Genomic DNA, 25,865 nt, shown 5'->3' on the forward strand with positions numbered 1-25,865 from the left:
ATAATCTATATTTAGAATTTTATTTATTTATAGAACTGCCGTACAACATCTCGGACGTCTACCTTAGATGACTCACGCCAGACTGGGCCAGGGCCCCGGGCAGGGCTTCCGGCGCTTCCTTTTCTATGGAAAGCACCACGTGATCACCGATCAGCTATCATAGAAAATGACGTGTCGGAAGTCTCGGCCCGGGCCCGGCCCGGTCTAGCTTGAGTCATCACGTCAGTGTCATTTACATACAGTTTCAATTCAAACTTTGAGCTTATGGCTACGTTAATCATTTTCCTAAAGAGAGGAAGAAAACTACAGATAAGTATAATAATGTAGTTTTATTTTTAAATAAATATAACCAATAACATTTATTACATCACAGGAGCAGGGTATTATAAAACACAATTAATGATTATTGCAAATACACTACTAACACTATTTCATTTGTTTGCCATAGAGAAGTAAGAACGTCATATTATCGCTTAGACTTCACATTTTTTATACAGGGTAATTCATGAGACGCGAGCAGGACCAACCTATTCAGAAAATTTTAATGGATCGTTAACGATAGTGTTTGAGTGAAACAATCACATCAATAAAGATAAAATCAACCTTTTTAACCGTTATGACAGCACTTTGATTATAAAGAAAAATGTGTTACTTGCGTAAGATACGATCATTCAAAAGTAACCAAACCCTGATGACATTCAATTTGATACTTGTCATGGATAAAGCAAAGAGATCGAGAGATGGATCGGTATTTGACAGAATTGTAGGGTGTCCATGCATGTCGTAAATAAATTCAAGCGTTTTTTTATACACTAGATTTTTTTTATGTTAGCATAGTCAGCAAACGAGCAGACGAGCCGCCTGATGGGAAGCGGTCGTCGTCGCCCATGGAGATAAGCAACACCATAGGAGCCGACCCTTGGGAAACCTAAATACCCGCTTCTTGAAGAATCCCATGTCGTAGCGCAAAGGAAATACCTCCTGAATCACCCTGCATAAAAAATGTAGGAAACTTTGAATGTCTTCTTTCTCTATGGATAACTAATAAACAATTGTGCAATGCCGTAATACAATTGACGTTTCTTAAATATAAATAAGTAAACTACCATACATTACTTTTAATTTCGAACGGTTGCATTTTTCATAATAGGCCTTTGTGCGTTAAAACATACTTTTAGTTCAAAATGGACAGTTTTTATTCGATTTTTCTAGACGGATAATTATTTACCTGAAAAAACAAACAATACCTAAAAAGATCGGTTTTAATTCATGTCGTAAGATGACTACATTTTTTGTGGTAATCAATTCACGAAAAATCTATAAAGACAATAGGCTTGACACTGATTTTAGACGGAAATTTTCAATATTGTGAAACTTTCTATATGGACAGATTTTAGAAAATTCCATAATTCCGAAAACTTTCCTAACTGTTGGAGTCTTTCTCTATCTTGTACGGTCAGGGAATTTAATTTCAGGACCATTTCGTACCCTGACACAATTAAGTATATGAGGTCTCTAGCCACATTCATATTGATTGTCACTGTCACAAGGTACGAAATGGTACTGAATTTCTTTTTTACTGTTCAGCATGTAGGCTTAGACAGTTCGACATCTCATATTAAATATGTACAGTCAAAAGATTAACCCCCTTATTCATAAACGTCTACTAAAGTTGAAAGGCGCTAATAATCGTTTGTCCCTTTCCGACGTATTAGTATGATGGACAAACGATTATTAGCGGCTTGTCAACTTTAGTAGACGTTTATGAATAAGGGGGTTAATTTGTGACCCATTTCGTACCTTGTGACAGTGAGTAGTATGAGGTATCTAGCGACCTTCATGTTGTATGCCACTGGGACAAGCTACAAATGAGTCACAAATTAAATCTTTTGACAGCACTTAAACCTTTTCCTGGACTGGAATGGCATTTATACGTCAACACATTTACCAAATAAATGTAAGTTATTACCTGTTAATAAATAAAATGTACAAATTAATATTCACATTACGTCGAAATACAAAACGACCATTATAATAATCGTAGATTAGATTCAGACATTATATTATTTTATTTTATAATGTTACGCGCTATTATGATATGGATTATTAGAAAAATCAAACAACTTCACATATGAATATCTCTATCAAAAAAGTCCAAAGGTTTTATCAAATTATAAGTAACATTTATCAAATAAACAACAGAAAAAAATATGGCATAAATCTGTTAAAAAATGAATGAATATCGTCTGTTTTTAACATGGCACAAATTCGAACAGCAACATTCGGAGTTTCTAGAAATTGAGAGAATTGTATTAAATATCCAAAGACCACTTAATTCCAATAGTTAACTTATTCTTACCTCTATTGTCAGTGATCAGGTGACAGCTATTGCAGTTGTCAAGCGTTGGGACATTTATTACAAAGTTTTCAATTAATCCTTATTGACAATAGCGCGTAAACGACAACATTTAGCTAAATGCTAACACTCAAGCCATGTAATCGATGATGATGAATCAGGCAACCCCATTTCATAGATATATTGTTTGTATGGATAGATAGGTACTTATGAAATACAAATAAAATTAAAGATTAATTACAGTACTATAATTCGTGTCATCCACGATGACGCGCAGATTTGTCAAATCTAACCTTTAATAACATGACGATACGAGTCAAGGCTCGCGTCGTCGTGAATGACACGATCTATACACGACAAAAAACAAGAAAATATTTGTATTTAAACAACAGTCCTATCTAACTTAAAATACAATAGTGAAGTAGTCATTTGCCGTTGTTTCTTCGAGTCAACTATGACTTGAGTGTCAACATTTAGGATATACAAATTACGATTCTAAAGATATGCATAACTAGAAACAGGTTAATAGATTAATCTACAACTAAATACACTTTTTACAGTCAGTTACTTGTGAAACTATGATTGTTACATACGTCTAAACGATGATCGGTTATTTTCAATAATGTTTTGTTTATCAAATTTAAACTGTCTTAAATCATACTAACATTAGGTTAATTTTACGCTAAGTTTAACTTACGCATGTTTTAACTTACCGCGTACGCATCGTGCGTGAGTGCGAGACTCGCCGCGTGAGTGACTTTAAAAACATGAGTTAAGCCGTAATCTTAGCTTAATGTATTCTATATTTAAAACAATTGTAGTTGTAAACTTATTCTTTAAAGCCCGTGGTTATTTTTACTTCACCTATGAAGCAATCTGCGTCAGACTGTCAATATATTTGATTATTGTAAAGAATAGAATCTAAGTCTACATTATTGAAAATAACCGATTTTGCTGAATTTTGAAATTGTGACGTCATTTTAAACATGTAATATTTTTATGTGATCTATCTTTTAAGGGGTAATGATAGGCGCAGATAAATAAATTAAAAAGAAAGTCATCGATACTATATTAGTAGTAATTATAATCAGTATATAGCAGTTTAATTTATAGTCTGTATGTAACTCTCTTTAGATACTTTCCTTATTTCAAAGAATATTTACATTAGATTAGGGCTAAACTGTTGGATTCCGCTGTCACAGATTATTGTTGGCAGCCGATTGTTATCGATTGAACGTCAGATGATTTGCAGCATTGTTCACAATCGCATGCATAATTTACTCCCGAATAACTTATGTTAACTGCATCCGCAATTCCATTCAACTCTCAAATTTGTTAAGCTAGTAACAAAGTTCAAATTTGAATGTCAAAGCCAGGTGAGTTCCGTCATTTTAGACGGGCGTGTAATTTTGACAGCTCAATTGTCGTGATTCTGTATTATTTGCACCTGGGGAATGCGAGAATAGTTTAACGGTAAAATGGTTCGTTTAGCCATTATCTTGTGGATAATGGAGAAAGAAACATCCAGGGAGGAATTTTTGTTTGTTTTAATGTCACAAAAGTTGTAAAATTTTAATCAAAAGAAAGAAAGGAATCTTAAATTTAAGATCTTTCCATAAATTTGAAGAACCAAGTGACCCTTTAACTCTCATGAGACTCGAACATATGTATTAAAATCGACATGTATACATTGTATACAGTAGACATGTAGTATGACAGTATACATGTCGCGCTCGATCAGTAGCGACGTTGCAGTCGGTGCTCCAGTTGAAGACCCTCAAAAACGGATCGAAATATATCGAGCGTTTTTTTGACTAAATAATATGTGAATAACTTGTTTAAAATAATTTTCATAATTGACCCTACTACATATTAGAAACGTTAGGCTGAAAATGTACCTGGAATAAACGATAGGATATCAGATAGAAAATTCTGTTGAAATAATAAGATAAGAATTTATGAATATAAAAAATGACGTCACAATTATCCCTATAGTTAATAAGTATTTAAACTTAGTAAAGCTAATAATACTGTACATACCTTCATAGGCGCATATTGTTCATGTAGTTAGAGATTGTTATTTTTAACATTTTAGCCGACTGTCATTATTTTCATACTGTATTGCTATTTGACTGGCATTTATTTGTTTTATCCATGTTGTCATATCGAGAGCCAAATAAACCCAAACTCAATCAAAGTTTACGTCATTTTATCTATAGATTATTATGGACTTACCTAATGTTGTTTTCTCCTGGTTCCAAGTTTCACCATACATATTTATAATACAAAGTCAGAGTAAAGTATTGGATATCTAATTAACTGCCAGATAAAACTACCTTAAAAAGTTGTAAACGTATTTATCTAGCAGTTAAGCTTATTTGAAGATTGTGAAACGGCAACGATGACTTTATTCGTCAGATAAGTGGCAAGTAGCTTCAGGACTTTACTTGGACATTACATACAGTTTTTTCTAGTACGGAGGAATCATTTCCTACTCTTACGAACAACCTGCTGTAAAGTTAAAATTTTATTAAAAGGAAATAAATATATTGAAATTGTGTTAAAATTGTGGCCCTTAAAGTGACAGTCTGACAGTGGCCTAAATATTCAAAGCGATAGAAAAACAAATGATTTTATAAACTGTACACTGCTTTGGCAAGAGTTTGTAGCAGATTAAGAGTCCGCAGCAAGCTCGGCCGAATTTCACCTTCCCATACAAACGGAGTCTCATTCTCATTTTGAAACTATGTGTTGGATTGTAATGAAACTTTGCACATACAGTGACAATACTACATGTCATGCCTAATTAGTTTATATAGCTCCAGCTTCTAAAACAAAAGAAACTAATTACTTACAGGCATAGGTATGCCTTATCTGATTGTAAGTACAAAGTTTCAGGGCAATCTAGCTAGTTGTTTTAAAATGAGATCGTAACTACGTTTCCATGGACAACCGAGCTTGCTCTAGATTCCTTAAATTAATTTATTAGATATTTAGATCGATAATTTAAAGCCTTATGCAAATTATCAAATTTTAACTTTAGCAACAAAACCTTTTAGAAAAAGGTAAATAAATGGTGGAAACACCCTTAATGAAAATCTACTACAGCTGCACAATCTGCTACAGCGCTAAAATGACCAAAGTCACAAATAAATACAACTTATTTAAATAACAAAATGCGCATTCCAACGAAAGGAGCGAAAGAAACAGCGGCACATTCTCTGTGTGTCTGTCTCACTCATACATTAACAGTCTTATATGGCAGTTATGGTTCGAGGTCATTGCCCTCTATGATTAGTACTCTCAGTAGCGGACGTCTCAGTGCAAAAAGTCCACTACATTTTGCTGGCTGATTAGTGTAAACATATATATGACTTTGGTCACTTTCTACGCAAGAAAAAGGTAGCTACTTGAATTGAGTTCGTATTTTAAAACTGATAACGTTATCAAGTATTACTTCATTCAAACCCAATATCACCCAGTTGAAACGAGCCCATTCGTTTTATAATCAAATGCGATTTTCATAATAAGTCGCGCAAGTAGAAAATCTAAGCTATTATAAATTAAATATGTAACCCTTAACGATATAAGTCTATATTAATAAATGAGGTATATAAACCATTGTGACTATCGCGTGAGTGACCTAAATCTAACTTGTACAATCGACACGACATAAGAAATTAAGTTAGGCCAGAGCGAGAAGACATCGACAAATCTTGCCAATCGATAAGTACTTCCTCATACAAACATACGAACACCCCAATTTTACGATTTTTCTTGACTGGCCGTAGCCTTGTCACTTGTCCTTGACACTTCCTTGTAAAAACATGAGGATAGCGTGTCACCGTGTCATATATAATAAAATTAAGTGTTCGATGACTTTACCACGACTCTGTCAAAATGGTAAATCCGACGCCGTTAGTTGTACTTACAATATATAACATGCATTCCATAAGTAACAATTATACAAAAATGCAAGTAATGGAACGAAACAATCGGTAGCCCTATCTTAAATTTGTTAAATAAATAAATCTTTTAATGTACATTTTTATAAAGTAACCCTAGGAAGTAGAAAAGACGATTTAAGATATTTTTGGTATTAAAAATTATGAGTAAAAACTGGCGAATATTAATAGTTACTACGCAAAACGGGATAGTGGCAATAAACTACAATCGGACAATGCTTACCACTAAACGTCAAACAAGTTATTACAGTCGTTTACACCAAGATGGCGTTGCAAATGCTTTACAAAATGGCCGCCGCGCACCGCTATTGATTCGACATTTGCCGCTTAATGCTGTTCAAGGTTCTACGAGACCTGAAGTTGGCTAAATTTGCAACATTAGTGGCAGTTGATAGCGCGGCGCTGCAGACGTCGGATGCGTCGGTGCCAGTCGTCGCGCCATTCCAGCAGCAGGGTCCGATCGCCTACCGTCAGCCCTGGCATTCCTGATGAGGCCCCTTCTTTTTCCACTCCTAGGATTAGGTATGACCTGCGAATATAAATGTTTGTGTAAAGCGGATGTATGTGTTCTTACATGCTACTGTCATTACTTCAACTATTCAGAAACAGAAGCATCCTTAAGATCGAAGCATTTGAAGTTAGTTAATACCTAAGGCTAGTCATTTGCCCTGTTTTACCCATTTCGTGCGTTCATCTAAGAATTTGATCTTATTGAAAGGGCGAGACATTGTTATTCCTACACTATCATTTTATAAGCTGGGACTTGTAGACGAGGTCACCTGATGCCTAGAGAATTTGCCTTGCTTATAACTACTAATACTTAGATATGTGTCTTGAGCTTGGAGCACGTGAGACGCAGGCTCCGACTTATTAAGGCTACCCAAACACCGCTTTACATCCTTCTGTAGTGGTTCCATGCGTCCGGAATTTAGCTTCCTTCTAGACTTACTTATTAATCTTGAGCTTCGGGCACTTGCATGCGAGGTCCCTGGCGCGCACGTAGAGCGGCGCGGCGCCGCGCCGCAGACGGCTCCGCGGGCCGCGCTTGTACACCGCCTGCACGCTGAGCTGCAGCCGCGCCCATTCGTCGCCCGGCGCGCTCGCCTCGCGTCCGACCACCTTGCCCATTATGACTGCAAACAGGAATTAGCGTTCATCTATATATATCAAATAGTTCCGTTATATAGATACTGACAGGCCCATCATAATTTTCCGTATTATATATTATGTTATGTTAGTCTATTGCAGACGATTTATGGTAAATCACCCAGAAGACGCCTTTTTTAGTGGCCACATAGACCGCTAAGAGACCGACATAGTTCACCGCAAGCCTGACAATATTTTTTTGCGGCAGAATACACATAGTAATCTAATCGTTGAAGATTAAACCTTGAAGTTTAAAACATATTTCTAAAAGTAGTAGAACGATTTTGTAATCCTTTAGCGTCAGTTGACAAGTCAAGTCACTTTAATGTGTATGGACTATGGATGCCATTTCCTTACTTTATAACCATTTTTAGCGTTTTAATAATCTCATTCTCCCTTGACATAGCTTTTCTTCGTATGATATCTACATCCCGGGAATTAAAGTTAATATAGAGTTGGGTAATCTGATATAGACTCGTAGAACTTAATATTTAAAAATTATGATCCCAGCGCGCATAAGTTTTTTGCAGAAATCGCGATGCGTCTGGTTGACGCAACTGGTGACCGAAGAGCTGGCGGCTTCTAACAACGTATCAGTATTGCGATATAACGAGGAAATTCCGTCAACATCCTTGGTACAATGCCTCAAGGGCCTATTTTAGATTGAAGCTAGTTATAGTAATCCTCTGTATATATCAATTATGATATTGAATACACCCAATAATTATGCCCCGAACCCAGACCCTACCATGTTTTTACGACAAGGAGTACCTTACCATAAAAAGCATCACACCTTCCGTCCCGATTAACCAAACTACTTACAATTTCCACATACGACAAGCTAATGTGATACCCACACACCAATTTGTTCAAACGACTGATTGTCTAGTGATGTATCTCCGTTTTAACAGTTCGGTAATAAGTGTAATTAGTATTTCAGTAAAGACCAAAGACTGGTATCAATCACGCGAATATGGGAACTGTCGCTCGGCATGGGCGAGGATTACTGAGGAAGTAATTTGTTTGCGATCTAATGGAGTTGTAGACGTGTGGGCTTTTTATGCTAATACATGAACAAACTCACGTACGAATAGGTACCTAGAATGGGCTCTCAAGCAATATTTCATTCGGCTACGGCGAAAATAAGGATTGTTTAATTTTAGCAGTCTATGTATGTTGATTTAGTTATAAAAGGTACCAATCGATTCGGTTTTTATAGTTTCTAAAAGATCAAAAGGGTGTGTTTTTTTTTCAATAGTGGGTATTATGACTTTTAACAGTGTTAACATTGGGTCTAACAGAGCTTCTTTTTCCTTTAACCTTCTATTAAACTGCAGAAATATTTATTGTCAGGCATTTATGGCATTTAAGTAAGAAATTTTAAGCGGCTTTATCATCCGACGTGGATAAATCGAAAGGGTATCAGTTGTTCGAAGACATACTCAACAAAGGTTGAAATAAATGATTAACGCACTAGTCTAGATATCAACAAATAAAATTATCGTGATTCTGGCAATTGCGCCACCCCATTTGGTAACCATTAAAGAAAATGATCGCTAACTGCTCATACGTTTTGTAGTAAGACTGGCGTTCTGCGAGGGCAAAGTGCGGGAGATTTACAATAATTGGCCAAATCTAGACGATCCTTCATGTTGATTGAAGTAGCAAAGTAGGTTAACTTACACGTCGCTCACCTTGCTGGCTTCACAGAAAACCAGCGCCGTTGACAACCCAAGGCATTGCTAAGTGGAGACCATTTCAGTCTCACATCTTTATCTTTAACTGTGTAAAGTTAGCTGTGTTTTGTATACTTCTTCTTTCACATTTTTGTTATGCATTTTGTAATGTAAATGTGTTGCCTGAATAAATATTATTCTATTCTATTCTACTTACCGTAGTCTCGGCTGCAGAACTTGTTGAGGTTTAGCGTGCGTGCGCCGGCGCGGCACCGGCCGCACTGATCCGCCGCTGCAATATGACAGTTCTCATTACACCCTACATCGCCTCGGCCATCTGTGCACCTACCATCTAGCTCAAAGAAGGCGTAGTGTACCTATAGCCATCCACAGTATTGTCTTGCACAACAAAGCTAAAATAGACACAATCCTTAACGGGCAGTGGTTTCAGCGACCTGAGTTGAATGAATAGCAATCTTGAGACGTCTCTCTAGTAACTTCGTTGATTCGAAAGCTGATGAAACAACTTTCGCTCGATAATAAGGAATAACGAACATAGGTCTAAAACGCTCCATTAAAATGTTACTATTTTTGCACAACAGCTCATCAACATCAAGATTGCTTCTAAAAATGTGTAATGTTATCTGTGATCGAACACATCGATACTTAGTAGTAGTTAAGGTTGTAAAAATGCACGTTTTTTTAATGAAATAAACAGTTTTTTTTTTTATAACTTGTTTTTGTTAAAAAAATACTAAAAATAATGATTTCCTCGATTTTGGGTACGAACGGCCGTCCACTCAGTGCTCAGCGAGCTGCGTTCGAAGAAAGTACTGAACTCACTGCACCTTAAGGTTCTACAATTAAGATTTTGTCCGATTTTTGAGCATTTCATTGTGCAAGATCAGCACAGAATAGTCCTTTAATCTGTAATGGAAAGTTTTACCAAGAATCAAGGCATTTTGCTACTTTAATGTAATAAAGGGCGATAAAATGTAGTGGACCCCTTTATGCTACGATCTGTAGGAAAACGGTTAATACGTATTTATCCAGCGAAAAAGATCGCGTTATATCATATTGAAGGTACTGAAATGGATTCTAGTGTCGAGCAGGTGTATTCTACGTACGGGGTATTCAAATTATCACACTTATTCATGATAGTGTATTTGGTATCATAAACTATTAATTGCAAGAAAGAAACTGACAAATACGAGACGACAAAATAATCATTATGCAATTATACTTTGTGTCCTACAGATCACCATTAAAGGGATGAATTCACTAGAATTCTTAGAGATGAATCCAGATTTTTTTAAAGTAAGTACAAAGAAACGGAATGCTTGAAGTTTCAATACGAGTACAATCAGCATCAAAAGTAGCGGATGCGATTACGCGTCTAAACTACCATTCTTTAATAGTTTAACAAATAAAAATGTCATATATAGTACAATTGGACTGTGACAGAAACTTTTGAAAGCGAACTATACCTACTGATAAATCCCTATTAGGAATTAAAGTGCGTATTCCGTGGCGGCAGATTTTTTAGGCGCGTTATTTTAACGGCTACTATTGATGCTGATTGTACCAAAAGTATTTGTATCAAATTTCAACAATCGCAGACTAATCTGAAGGTTTCAGTACTGGCTAAACCAGGAGCCCGATTCTGATTTGCTATTTATTAGGCCGCGGACTGGACGCGAGCGGCGCGCGGTGCGGCGAGCGGAGCGGCGGGCGGCGTGGCAAGCAGCCGCCGCTGTCGTCCAAAACAGATTCATTCAAGCCTATATACATTTTGATTGTGTCGCTCGGAGCAAGGCGGCGCGAGCGGTGGTTCCCGCGGCAGGATCAAAATGTATAGACTTAAATTAATCTGTTTTGGACGACAGCGGCGGCCGTTTGCCGCACCACCTGCCACCCCGCGCGCCGCGTGCGTCCAGTCCGCGGCCATACAGTTTTGATTTAATTTAGATACGAACTTCAAGATCACTTACGCTGATTAATTTAATGAATTAAGTAAAAGTCGTGCATCAAATGCGTGCCAATCAATAAGACGATCGTCAAAAACAGTTCAATACCATAACAAATTGTTACATTAGAATCAACCTGCTACTTATCGTGTAATACAGCGCGTTGCCTAGATTTGTGTGTAAAGTTTAGACTTATTTTATTGTGTATCACCTCGCTTGTGTTGCATGACTTACGGGCATTTTAAACATCGTGTGTAATGGCCTTTATTTAAAACTGTGACTTTTATCCATGTTCTCAAACCTTCAGTTTAGTGTAAACATATATTAAATAATAAGACGATACAAGACAGACAAACATGAAGTTACCTCGTCTTCAGCACTGACAACAAAAGAAAATGTATGAGAATGATTGAAAAAAGCACGAATTAGGACGAACTTTCAACAACATCAATGACGACTCCTTTTCTCAAGCTCATAGCTGAAATATTATGCGTACGAGTATTAGGGTGAGGTGGGGCAAGGGACGCCGGGCAAGAGAAACTTATATGGAATAGTCATACTGTTTATTTTACCCCAGGAAACTCCCATCTGAGCTTACACCAGTGTGCGGTGCAGATTAAATACTTAATAATGGATAATGTAAGATTTCGTAAAATTATACCCAAGATTTGTTTATAATTTTATGAAATTATTTTTAGGGGGTTTCAAAGTCACTAAGAGCTTGAGAAAATTGTTGTCCATTCATGACTATCTTTAGGAAAGCGATTAAATATGTATAAATTACACGTAAGTAAAATATCCATATGAAAAAAAAAAAATGGTCATATGATTATTGTAGATCAGCAAGTACCTTCCTAGCGTTTTGCATTTTTTATGAAAAAGGGTAACCTTTGTATAAAACTTGCAAAACAATTAAGAATACTTATCCCAAAGATAGCCTCAAGTTAGAACCCATTTATGTCACCCTTTAACCGAAGAGCATTATCCTACCCGTCGTTAAGCCGAAAAGCGGCGTTCCTCTGAGATTTCAGCCAGATACGGCATTTTAGCTTCAAGTGGTTGAAAAGGTGATAAAAATCGGTCCCGAGATGTAAATTAAAAGGTAATGTGCAAATCAATTAGAATGAGAACGACCGTATTTGCGTTTATTGCCAATAAAAGGGCATTAAAGTAAAATATTCGATTTTAATGTATCTGAGATTGAAATCTGTACATTCATGGCAATAAAAACTGCCAATTGGTCACTTCGGAAGATGCCCACCAAGACATAGATGTCTAGGAGGAATCTACTTATATCCGGGAGCTTCATTGACTCAACCTTGTACGTTCTAAATCTAAAGTTGTACAGAATGATCTGGACTCAACTTTGGTTTTAAGGATAATCGTCTGCGAAATATTTTTGGAAATCTGGTTCGCTTAGCCACTCTATGCTCCTGACAGGAATTCACCTCGAGATTTTATATCAAGGAAATGAAAAAGGGATATGCAATAACCAAAATAAAATTATCCATCATGAAAAGTTTTTCTTTCCGAAGAAAAACTGATCCAAAAGTCTTGTACCTCAACATAAATTTTAAATTAAAACTGTCCATTCGAAATGCACTCGCAGAATTCAATTTCAGAAGAAAATCAATCGCGTCCGCAGATATTAGCAGGAAATGAGATGGCAGTGAAGTAATCATAGAGAAATGTAAAACTTATTAGATTGAAAACGATACGGTCATTCCTTGGAAAGCGCGATCATGATGAGTTTTTTAGGGTTGAGCGAGTTGAAGAAATGGCAGGAAGATTTTGTAATACCTTGGTGCCATTTGTCAGTTATTAAATTAATAATAAGGTAAGATAATTCTTGTTATTTTCGTTTTCTAGTTTTGCGTTGTATGGTGTGGTGCGGATGATGTCTATGATGTTTGATGTACTAAGAGTCTGTACATCTAGGTAAGCCAAAATAAATTAATTTTTGGTCTTATGTATCTCTGATTTTATACAGGTCACTTAACTTATAGCAATTATTGTCTTATTTTTCTATGAACAACAGAAAAATAAAACTTACGAACAAAAAATTAAAGGCGAAAAATTTGACCCAGATCGTCAATGTAGCAAGGTGCCCAGAAGGCTGATCGTAGTTTCACTGAATAGCGACATTTATTTCGCTGTGCAAAATAGGGACTAATTTATGAAGTTAATAAAGTTTTCTCACAATTAGTTTAGTAACTTATAGGAACTGGATACTGTAAGAACGGAAAGTTTGAAATAACATAGCAGCAATAATTTTGCACTTATTCACCATATAATTTCCTGTTTATTTAAAAAGTTAAATTTGTTCATTAAAAAAATATATATATCACGTAAAATTGTGGTTCCATCAACATCATTATAGTTATCGACATCATTCTCATTATTACCCCCATCAACATCATTATCATCAACATCATCATCGTGACCGCGCTTGTGATGGTGGAAGTGCAATGAAGGCCACTTACTACTTACCGCGCGCCGGCTCCCCGTCGACTGCCTCCATGGCCTGTACTGCAGTCACCACTCGAGGGATACCTGGTAACAGATGATTCATTTATATTGTTTACAATATTGAAGTAAACATTGACAATACTGTAAAATCACCCAACAAAATTGACTCGAAAATCTTCTATGGCATATTTATAAAAATGGAAGTAAAAACTGAGAAAAATCCAAAAAGTATGATAGTTATACTTAATTACGTATTGACTAAATAGTATTGTTTAACCAAGCAGAAACGGCTGCGATTAATCGTTACAAAATTTTAAATTAAAGGAAAATTAGACGTAGTTCACGGCTTTGGGTAAGATTAAAACTAGCGACCTTTCGGAACATCGGTCCGATCACTCCGATCAGTCTAACCAAACATAGACAAAGTTCCCTAAAAAATTAAGATATCTTTTGTGTAGTTTTGGCCCGTCATTCCCTTTGTTGCAGATTTCGCTTCTTCGGTGAACAGTACAATAGATATGTGGTGGTGGCGATTGAAAAACAGAAAAGTGTAACATGATAAGGCACCTGATACGATAAGACGATTACATAAACATTGACATTTTATTATTTTATGCTCATCCGGTTATGTCTGTGTTTGTGATCTCTGTATGTACTAACAATAGTCTTGTAAGTTATGTTGTGTAATACTAACACTTTTATGGGTTTTTTGCCTGAAATAAAGGATTTAATAATAATAATAAAGAAGGAAAAATTAAAGGAAGGAAGGCTGTGAAACTTAGCGTTCATGAATTATGAAAGCGTAGGTATAGCGTCATATCAGGAACTCTAAACGATAGCAAAAAAGGAGAATGAATAGCGGTTACTGAACACTTTATGTTTTTCCTTTTTTATGTGATTGTCGTTGGAATGGTTGACTTACACAGTTACCAAGAAATCCTGATACCAAGATATCTTATGACGGTTAAACGTGATGTGAGAATCCATTGTTTTACTTATAAAACCTGATTTCAAATTTAATTGTCTCCTAAATAAGGAATCTTGAAACATTGCATCCCTAACACCCATTGGTGGTAACTTTGGATAGGTACTCTAAGGAATCTCCAGTTTGATTTTTTGCTATTATTACAGGAAACACTCTGTATACAGGTGTTCCTATGGTGTTCTTGTAAGAGTTCCAAACCCAAAAACAAAACAACTGCGCCTGGGTCTTAGGAGGCTAGTTGCTACTCACGTATGCAGGGCGCGATGTGGCTCCTGGACTGCTGGTAGCCCTTAGCGCAGCGGTTGCACGTCGTGCCAGTCACGCCGTCCTTGCACGGGCATTGCCCGCTCGTCTGGTTGCAGGTCTTGCCACTCGCTCCCACTGGATGACAATCGCATGCTGTGAAAGAGACGAAGGTAGTTAAGTTTTTTTTTTCCAAATTGAAGCTCGATACAAGCCCTCGATACAGTGGTGAATACAAAAAAATGCTCTTACCGGGGTTCGCCGTTAAATAAAAGTACATATTTTACTCTGGAATAGGTATCATAATCATAAATTCATAGTGTAGATACGAAAGAAAAAGTGCCTTAGGCTGGGTTCGAACCAACGTCTTTTGTAGATTAGACGTGTTAGTAGCAAATTAACTGAAATTAACAAATAGGCATTCTATTTTGTCGCTTTACTTTCTTTGGATTTTTTTTTATTTCATAAGAAAATTTACAGCTAGAGCAACAAAATAGGTTGCGAAATAAAAACAGTAAGCCAATTACAAGTCACGGGTAAAAGAATAACGTCAATGCTTCTTTCTGACAACGACATGTACAAGCCGTTTTGTAGCTGTGTAAAATTTATTTAGAAATGTAACATTTGAGTAATAATAATCCGGTAAAAACATTTATCTTTAATAATTTTTAAAATAAAGTCCAACAAAATGAGAATACGGAAGTTTCACAGGGAATGGTCCCATTCGACGCGAGAGGTTATAAGAAAGTTATTACTATGAATATACCTACACTATACGCTTCAATTCGCGTGACCTATCTCAGTTTATTTGAAGTTCAAGTTTATTTAGTTGACTGTAATTTCGTTTGTCGACACAGACAATCCAATTGTCGTGATTCGAATTGGGTAAACTAACACTCAGACCAAAGGTAATTCAATCGAGATATTCGTGATATCAACATTTCATAAAATATAAAACGAACAATTGCCATAGGTATAAATTATTGAAATAAAACTAAACACGTCCGTTATTTAAACCAAATAAATGTACCTACTTTAAACAAAAAAAATCTGTAATAATTTAATAAAAGCAAAAGTAAGATGCTTCACAGCTAACCATATATGTATATAATATTCCTAAAGATGAAGTCTAAGCCAGCTATCACCGTAGCCTCACACACACAAGTATATTTTTATGTACGATTAACAATGAGGAATCAGAAGTTGTGGCCATGTTGATAAAGTCATATCGATAAACTATTCAAATATCAAATATCCAACATTTATTCAGCAAATAGGCCACAGGGGCACTTTTACATGTCCATTTTTACAAACAATAATAATTACAAAAAACAATTACAAATATGGAATCGATGAAATAATAAATACTTTATTAGAGATGTATACTGTCTCTAAATGTTAAATTACACAAAAAAAACTATGATAAAAAATAAAACCAACAAATACTAAAATTCTTTAGAGATGTATAAGTCTCTAAGTGTCAGAGATAAAATATAAAAAAAAGATATTAAATTATCCTTAGAGATGTAGAGGGTCTCCAAGGCTTGAATTCTTATATAAATAATTAAAAGACAAAAAATTAAATCAGACAAGAACCGAATGAAGTGTCTCACGTTAATGCAACTCAAAAGTAAAGTTACATACTTATAATTTCCTTATATTAACTAACTTATATTGGCATCCTTTACAATTTTATTTTATTTGAAAGGATTTAAACTACTTAAAATGAACAGATAACCATTATAACACAACTGTATATATTAACGCAATAATTGATTTATATTATATTATAAAGAATACATTATCCATTAGCATTTCTAAAATGTTTATTTTAGTGAAGTTAAGTTATCGAAGCTTCAATGAATTGCTTTTCCGTTCCGCTATGTAAATCGCCCAGTCCACATCCCTAAAAACATGCTAAAAACCTACACATGTCAGTTTGCCCATCACCAAAATGGCTACGGCTTGAGTATTACATTTTGTACTGAGAACAGACAACGTTGGGGCCTCGCAAACAACACAACAATGTTGCCATTCCAAAACCCGCAAGAATCCCAAACTCTGATTACAATCACTCAATCCCCGAAAATTACTATTATCACGACCCTAGCTCGCGGTCGACCCAAAAAAGGCTTGTCTGCTCAACTGTTAAATGTGATCGGCCATCAAAACACTCAGGCACTCAATAGTGTTGCCTTGCCCCGGACCCCTGTCCCTCGTAAAGCGGTGGGATTGCCCCGAATCGAGGGGTTTCTTGGACAGATAATTGAGTTTGGGGCTGATTGACCTGACCTTTTGGGAGTGTTTCAAAACTATCTTTTTGCTGGTGTTGCTATGGGGAAGTATAAATGTGATGCTAATTTTTGAAAGTTGAATAAAAAAACTAGTAGAGCCGAAATAGTTTGATGATAGCCTCCAAATAGACAAACTTCAGCAAAATGTGATTAAGTAATTTTGTAATAGTAATGGAAAAACTGCTCTCTAAAAAACTATTCTATCTGTTGTTTTAAGGACGATAAAACTCTTTGGCAGAAATAACGTTAGTTTTTTGGGCGTTAAAATAAAATTATTTTCTGATTTTTTTTAACCAGCATCCTGCTATTTTTTGGAGTCTAGTTTTTCAAGTAGCACGGACCGAAAAAAAACGTGGCGCTGTCTTGTGTTGGAGGCCAAGTCTCATTTTGGGTAACTGAGCCAACCGAGTAAGTAAGTAACTTTTATAGTTATTGTAGGTATATCGATTAAATATTAAATCAAAGCTTTAAAACATATCGAGTACAAGATAACCTGAACCTACTGGCATAACATTATCAAACTAAACGTCGTAATACGTGAGTGACCCGTTGTAACACATCTAAATCTAAGCCCTTACATCGTTACCAACTGCAAGTCAGCACACGGCCCAAAAACCAATGTGCTCAAATAGTGTTTGGTCCCTAGGGTGTGATTTCGTCCCGGACCATTTCGCGCTCTAGGCCGGGTAATTTTTATGGTAGCTATTCGGGAGGCCGACAAATGGCCTGTGGTTGGCTTTTGTTTTTTAGTTTTTATGCGATTGCTGACGGTCTGATATTTCAGCTGATATTGGATTGTATTGGATTTTCACGGGTTTATTTATTTATTTATTTTATTTATTTATACAAGGAATTCCAACAGCTTTAAAAAATACATTAAACTTTTTAGATAGTAGTACAGAGCCAATTACAGGAACTCACAAATAGATAGATTATGTTGTGGGTTTGAAAATGTTGTTTGGAACGGGGCTTGTGTCGTAAAAAATGGTTTATTTTAAGTAAGTTAGTAACAAAAATATTAAGTTAGAAATTAATAATCGAGAATGTTACTTTTAAACGAGTCTTTAAATTTAGTTTCAGTTTTATTTAGAATTTTATGAAGTAAATTACTGAATTCCCCATTTTTTAAGTCCCCAATCCGCATTGGGCTAGCGTGGGGACTATAGCCCAAGCCATCTCGCGCATGAAAGGAGGCTTGAGCCCAGCACCCCAGCAGTGGGACGTATATAGGCTGAATTATCATTATTATAAATTACTGAATTAACTTTAGGTAATTCGTTGGATTCATTAACTTCTATGAAAATGAATTCCATTGAATAACAACCGTCTGTAGGTTATTATAATACATGGGTTTGCTATTTAAAAATATTATAGGTACTTAGATTTGGTTTGAGATCTAACAAATCCATCCCAAAAATATTTTTTAGAACAGCGTGCGTTTGTCTTATGCGCTGTTGCCGCATACCCATTTTACAACAGATAATCTAATGACAATACAATGTTTTACGCGGTAAGCGCATTGTCATTTTTCCTACATTCCGTTGACGCACGCGTTCAACGCTGCGTTTATCGCATGAAACAACCGCGCGCTTTAAAACTTTCCACACTACACTCGCCATCGCCGTAAATAATAAAGAAATAACAAAACTATCTAAATTTAAACATATCTTAAATGAAACGTGTCTTCGCAAGCAATGTTCAAAACTTTCACTTATCCCTTCAGCGTTCACTTCAACTCAATAAAAACTTTTTATACCCTCTTTTATTGCGATACAATTTTACTCCTTAAGGCTGCCTGTAAGCCCTTTTTCTTTACCACTAAGTTTTATATCACGCATTTAAGGCGTTTATACTGATACTTCGGAGAAAGAATGTCGTAAGTGAGTTTCGTACATTTTTGAAGCTTTTTTTATGGGAGTTTAAACGGTTCTTGTTAAATTCTTTGAGCGTTAGTTTAATTATAAAATGTTATTGTTCTTTTTATTTCAGTCAGAAGGTAATAAAATACTAGATTTGGAAATTGTATTTAATGTCGTTAAGTTTATATTTTTTACTTTTATTTTTATGGACGATATCAAGTAAACTCTGCTTTATGTTATGTTATGACGGATGAAAAAGTATTGTTGTGTTGTGTGTAATGTATAGAGTCTGTGTGGAAAGAGAAGAGTCGTGGAATGTATGGGGCCCAATACATCTTACCTACTTAGTACTTAAAGTATGGCTAATGAAAGTAAAGACTAGAAAAAAGCAAAACTTCTTTATATGGCAACAATTGTTCATATAAAGCAAGCTGTCACTTTATACAAGTACTTGTCATTGCTATGGATTTAGTGTTACCAGGTTGCGTTTTTTTCATATTTGCCGCTTTTTTCTAGTTTTTACTTTCATTAGCCAGAGTCTATACGATATTGTAACATAAACAGTTGTGGCGTATTAGGTGACTTAAGTTGAAGACTAAATTTTTAAAATGAATGAGCCGATGACGATGTTCAATTGAGGAGTATTGGTTGGAAGTTGAATTTAAGCAAATAACTTACATATTAACCCTTCTTACATTTGCAAGATGTTCTTGTGCGTGATGGGGTTGTAGAAATCCTTGTACTGTAGGTGTATTTTTAGGGTTCCGTAGTCAACTAGGAACCCTTATAGTTTCGCCATGTCCGTCTGTCTGTCTGTCTGTCTGTCTGTCTGTCTGTCCGAGGCTTTGCTCCGTGGTCGTTAGTGCTAGAAAGCTGAAATTCGGCATGGATATATAAATCAATAAAGCCGAAAAAGTCGTACAATAAAATCTAAAAATTTAATTTTTTTGATGGTACCTCCCCTACACGTAAAGTAGGGGTGATTTTTTTTGCTTCAATCTCACAGTGTGGGGTATCGTTGGAAAGGTCTTTCAAAACTAATAAAAAAAAATGTGTCCCCCACCTCTAACTTTTGAACCATAGGTCCAAAAAATATGAAAAAAATCGTGGCAGTAGAGCTTAAGAAAGACATTAAATGAAAACTATAGCGGACATGATCAGTTTAGCTGTTTTTGAGTTATCGCAAAAAGTTTCCCCTTCATAGTAAAAAGACTTACTTTAATTAGGTATACTGATTATGCAAATTTTCCATTTGTTTAACTCGCGTGAAAGGTACCGTTTCATCCCTTGGTTAACAATTTACTATACTTTAAGCTCCAGTTTAGCTTATTGTGACGGAAGAGTAACTACGGAACCCTACACTGAGCGTGGCCCGACATGCTCTTGGCCGGTTTTTTTTTAATACTCCGTCGGTGGCAGGCAAGCATACGGCCCGCCTGATGGTAAGCGGTCACCGTAGAATATGTACGCCTGCATCTCCAGAGGAGTTAGATGCGCGTTGCTAACCCTAACACTCCGCACCCTCGTTGAGCTCTGGTAACATTACTCGCACTCCAGCACTAAGCCCCAGTACTGCAGTAGCAGTATTTACCGGCAGTGAAGCACGTACCACTTGAGTTGTTCAGATAACTTACGTTTGCAAGCCTTCTTGTGGGTGATGGGCTTGGTAGGATCTCTATAATAGCCCTCTCGGCAGTAATGGCAATGTCTTCCAGCAGTGAAGTGCCTGCATTTGAGGCAGACGCCGCCGCTGGCGCGGCCTGACAGTTTGTATAACTCCATGTTGAATCGGCAGCGGCGGGCGTGGCCGTTGCAGTTGCATTCTGGAAAGAAATAGGTTGGTTAGACGGGGATTTATAATAAAAAATAACAACGGGTTGCACTCCGGGAGTGCCGGCAGAAGTGAAAACTTGAATATTAACGTTGTGCATTTTTGATATCTCGGAGAAATTGAGTAGCAGTTTTATAAAAAGAGATAATTCTGTATTATACCTACGTAAATAAAAGTTTGAGTGTGGAAGATGAAATGCGAATTTTAATGTTAATATATAACATATACAGAGTACTTAATTCATGAGACGTGATCAGGACTACAACCTACACAATCGGTAAATGTTAATGAATCGTCCACCATCATGTTAAATAAAACAATCACACTTCTTTTCTGTTATTTAACTTTTTGGTAAAGAAAAATTTGAGTATCTACAATCATGGACTCCCAACAACACAAAGATACAATACAACACAATTAACAAAGATGAAACCTCTTTAACCGTTATGACAGCACTTTGATTATGAAGAAAATAAAATGATGAAGATACGATTTTTTTAAATTAACCAGGCTTCTATGACATTCAATTTGCACGTCACCATGATGTCACGTGTCCGTCTTACGAATTTTCAATCTGATGGTCACGTGACACCTGACGCGAGTTTAACATTTTTTCCCCATCACAAAAAGTGCACAGCGCCACTAAAGAAGTTTTTACTTCAATAAAGGATAACTCACGCTAGAACGGTATGTGTCCGGACAGAGGCTAACTACACTTCGTTTTCTATGACGGGCGATCGGGCATCATGTGCTGCTTTTTCTATAGAAAATGAACTGTTGCACGCTTCGGCTTGGACCCGCACCGTCCTAGCGTATTATCTTAAGAGGGAAGAATAACTTTGAGATCCCAACGAAATATCGGTAATTTTTCTATAAAATTCCATTTCAGGAGAAAACGGTTTCCACTAACTAAATCTCAACAAATCACTTTGATTTGGATGTCCATCGCTTCAGCATATATTCTAGGGTTATATTATAGATTTCGCTTTAAAAAAGACACACATTTTTTTTTGTAAAATTTGAAAATAGGAAACCTATAAACCTAGTTTTTCATAGTGTCTATAACATACTAAAAAATCATGCAGAATGGAAAACATTTAGAAGTGGAAAAACATTTTCTCTTTTTGTATGGACGATCATGTGCTATACTTAGGGAAGTATAAAACACCCAGAACACAAGTCAAGTTAAAGAACACGATTTATCAGATGTCTTAGAGAATGACGTAGAATATATCATCGTACGATCGTACAAAGAATTAGTTCGTAAGGTGATTGTATGTACGATCGTACAAAGAATTAGTTCGTAAGGTAGTGGATGGTATGTACGATCGTACAGAGAATTAGTTCGTAAGGTAGTGGATTGTATGTTTTATAAACAATATTACGGACATTACGGTACAATCGGATGTAAGAAGACACAATCAACTGTGGTGTCTGTGGTTCTTCTCCTCGGTGGACGGAAGGTGTGTTGTGTCCCTTCCGTAATAAGGTCCATTGTACAGTCGCCATCAGATATATCGGAGCGCCCGAGGTGCTCACAATTATCGCACACGCCTCTATGTCAGGGCGCTAGAGTGTGTGTTCTGATATTTTTGGGCACCTTGACTGCTCCGATATATCGGAAGGCGACTGTACGTACAGTTTATATTACCAAGTGGTAGTACAGGCTGCTGAAAAAAGTTATAAGTACCGTCGAGGAAATTGATTATTTAGCAGGTTGTTGTTCACTTTACACTGGAAAGCTCATAGCATAAGTATGTACAACCAAATTTACTTGAACCGCAAATTGCTAAAGGATCAATTTCCTCGACCGTAGCTAAATTATAGTTACCGAGTGTCTCCTGTAACATGAGATAATAATTAAAACTTAGATTGTACTCCTCAAACGATAAAACATTTGTTCAACAACTTAAAATTTATGAAGTCCTTAGATTTTCTCTTTTTCGTACAAATTAATAATAATTAAAATAATAATTAAGCCATATATTTCCAATAGATTACATTCCACGCTTCGATATATTAATTACATTATTATTATTTTGATTGTATAATTATATAGTTAGCAATATAAATAGCAGTAGCATAAGACATTAATTTATATATATATATATATATATATATATATATATATATATATATATATATAAATTAATGTCTTATGCTAAAATAAATAAATATATATATATATATATATATATTAGATGATAAATTAGTTTATATTAATTAGTAGTATTATAGTATCTAATTATTATCTATTGGGCTGTCCATTTACGGACATAGGCCTCCTCCCTCCTGTTCCACTCGTTCCTATCAGCGGCTACTCGGGTCCAGGTGATGCCCGCCTCGGCGACGATGTCGTCTCGCCAGCGTCGCCGCGGGCGGTACGCGTGCCGCGTGGCGCCGCGCGGGTACCAATGCAGGATTTTTTCGCTCCATCGTCCGTCACTAGTGCGAGCCGTGTGTCCAGCCCATCGCCATTTTAATCTGCAAGCCATTTCCGCTGCATCTATTATCTTAGTGCGACGGCGGATATCTGTACTGCGTACTCTATCTGTTAGCCTAAGATTTAGCATGCTTCTTTCGGCTGATCTTTGAAACACTTTAAGTTTTTGCACAAGTTCTTTAGTTAATGGCCAAGTTTGGCATCCATATAATAGGGTGGGCGTTACTACGGAGTCCATGACTTTTTTCTTTAATTTTATGTCTATTTTAGACTTAAATATGTGTTTGTACGACCAGTATGCCTGCCAGGCTTTTTTAATTCGTCTCTCGAGTTCTTGAACCGGGTCGCGATCCTTGACAGTTATATTTTGACCGAGGTATAGGTATTCTTTAACGTATTCTATATTTTTAGATGCTATTGTCGTAGATTTAGTGTCGCCGTTGGTCATAATACATGTCTTTTCGGGATTCATTTCTAAACCACATTTTTTACTTTCATGTTGTAAAGTTTTCAACATGTATACGAGCTCGTCGTGGTCTTCTGTCATCAAAACTATATCGTCAGCGAAACGCAGGTGATGAAGCCGTTCGCCATTTACGGAAATACCATAGTTTTGCCAGTCTAGTCTTCGAAATATGTATTCTAGGAGAGCCGTAAATAAGTTGGGCGAGATTGGGTCTCCTTGTCTCACGCCACGTTTAATATCAAAGTACTCTCCTTTCTTCTCCAACCTAATTAGCGACTTTCCCCTGCTGTATATTTCTGAAAGAATATTTATATATTTGCTGTCGACTCCCTGTTCTTCGAGTGCGACCCAAAGCTTTTCATGCGAAATAGTGTCAAAAGCTTTCTTGTAGTCCACGAAAGCTATGTAGAGTCGCTTGTTATATTCACTATACTTTTCTATTATTTGTTGTAGAGTGAAAATGTGGTCGATTGTCGAATAGTTGCGTCTAAACCCTGCTTGCTCTACAGGTTGTTCAAAATCTAGTGTTTTTCGCATTCTGTTTAAGATTACAGTCGTAAATAGTTTATACGTCGATTGGAGCAAACTTATAGGGCGATAGTTATTTATTTTAGATGGATCTCCTTTTTTAAATATTAGTGTAATAGTCGATGTTTCCCATTCTCTGGGTATTTTTTCTTGTTTAATTATTTCATTGAAAAGAGCTGTCAGGTGAGGAGTTAAGGGTTCTCCTATTGCCTTTAGTATGTCGTTAGTTACGCCGTCTTCGCCAGGGCTTTTCATATTTTTCAATGTGTTTATAGCAGAATGTATTTCGCTTTCTAATAGTGGCGCTATAGTCGTCGGTGTTCTTTGTCCGTCTCTCGGAGTAGAGTCTTTGTTTTCAGAATATAGAGTCTTGTAAAATGTTGTTGCTAATCTGATTATACTGTTACGGTTTGTATGTTGTCGTCCTGTATCATCGGTAAGCGAGGGTATCCACATTTTGTGGTCATTTATGCGTCTGCTTCCGCGTTTAGCGGATCCTCTTTTAGAAAGCTCCTCCTCTATAACTTTCATTCGATGACGGAGTCTATTTTCTTTCAGTTTATTGCGGATTTTTGAATATAATTGCTTGAGCTTCCTTTTTTCTAGAGCCGATTTAGATGTTTGATTCTTCAATTTTGTTCTCTCATTTATTAGATTTTGTATTTTTTCTGTTATTATTGTAGCGTTTGTGTTTTTAGGGGCAGTTTCAGGTGGTAATCTTAAGGTGCAGTTTTTTATTTTATTTTTAATCTTAGTGTAACTGTCCTGAATATTGATGTATTGAAGTGGTTCGGCGCATTCTGAATGAAAAATGTTTTTTAAGGACTCTTTTTCTATTGGATTATATTCCTTCAGTTTACCTTTAAACGCTATTCTAGATTTTTTGTCTGATTTCAGTAAATAACATGTTGCTCTAAGTAGTCTATGGTCCGTCGGATGTGTAGTATTTATAACTTCCACATTTTGTATAGTTTTAATGTTCTGTTTTCGAGTTATAATAAAGTCGATTTCATTATGAGCTTTTTCGTTTGGCGACTTCCATGTCCAACGAAGTTTTGGGTTTTTTCTAAAATGAGTATTCATTATGTATAGTTCATGCTCAAGACAGAAGTCGATTAGGATTTTACCTCGACAATTCCTTGTACCGTATCCCCATGACCCCATAACAGTGTTGTCTTCGGTGGTAGGCATTCCAATCTTCGCATTAAAATCTCCTATGATTAACATGTTTGCGTAGGTATGCTCCATTGCGTGGCGTATGTCATTATAAAACGTCTCTATATGTTCCTCAGGGGCTTTTTTTGTAGGGGCGTATGCCTGAATAATGCTTAGTTGGGTATTATTTATCATAAGGTCCAATCTTGCTACTCTGTCGGATATGGGTTTAAAATCAACGATGTATTGTTTTATTTCCGTTTTGATCATAAATCCCACACCGTTTCTTCCACTTTTTTTCCCTGTATATAGTAGCATGTAGTCTTTATGTTCCTGTAAATTAGTGCCTTTTATTTTCACTTCTGAGAGACCGAGTATGTGCCAATTTATATTCTTTAAAGCGTGTTCGAGTTCTTCCTGGCGACCTGTTCCTAGTAGAGATCTCACGTTCAATGTAGCAATATAGAGTTTTTCATCCGTGT

General features: G+C 36.2%; 1 protein-coding gene across 2 annotated transcripts in view; it reads right to left on the reverse strand.

The window, feature by feature from the left end:
- Positions 1-310: 310 nt before the first annotated feature.
- The window catches only part of LOC133523315 (netrin-B-like), a 358,018-nt gene continuing 332,463 nt past the window's right edge, over positions 311-25,865 (reverse strand). Inside the window, exons 2-7 of one of the 2 annotated variants that reach the window (XM_061858822.1) lie at positions 20,595-20,783; positions 14,814-14,963; positions 13,601-13,663; positions 9,361-9,435; positions 7,271-7,454; positions 311-6,850 (exon numbers count right to left, since the gene is read on the reverse strand). In XM_061858822.1, coding sequence (XP_061714806.1) covers positions 6,700-6,850; positions 7,271-7,454; positions 9,361-9,435; positions 13,601-13,663; positions 14,814-14,963; positions 20,595-20,783 — 812 coding nt within the window. In that variant the 3' untranslated portion in view covers positions 311-6,699. Of the gene's footprint in view, positions 6,851-7,270; positions 7,455-9,360; positions 9,436-13,593; positions 13,664-14,813; positions 14,964-20,594; positions 20,784-25,865 lie in introns of both variants that reach the window. The other variant, XM_061858823.1, reaches the window with a different exon arrangement.

The sequence above is a fragment of the Cydia pomonella genome, chromosome 12 (genome assembly GCF_033807575.1).
Source record: "Cydia pomonella isolate Wapato2018A chromosome 12, ilCydPomo1, whole genome shotgun sequence".
Classification (NCBI taxonomy): domain Eukaryota; kingdom Metazoa; phylum Arthropoda; class Insecta; order Lepidoptera; family Tortricidae; genus Cydia; species Cydia pomonella.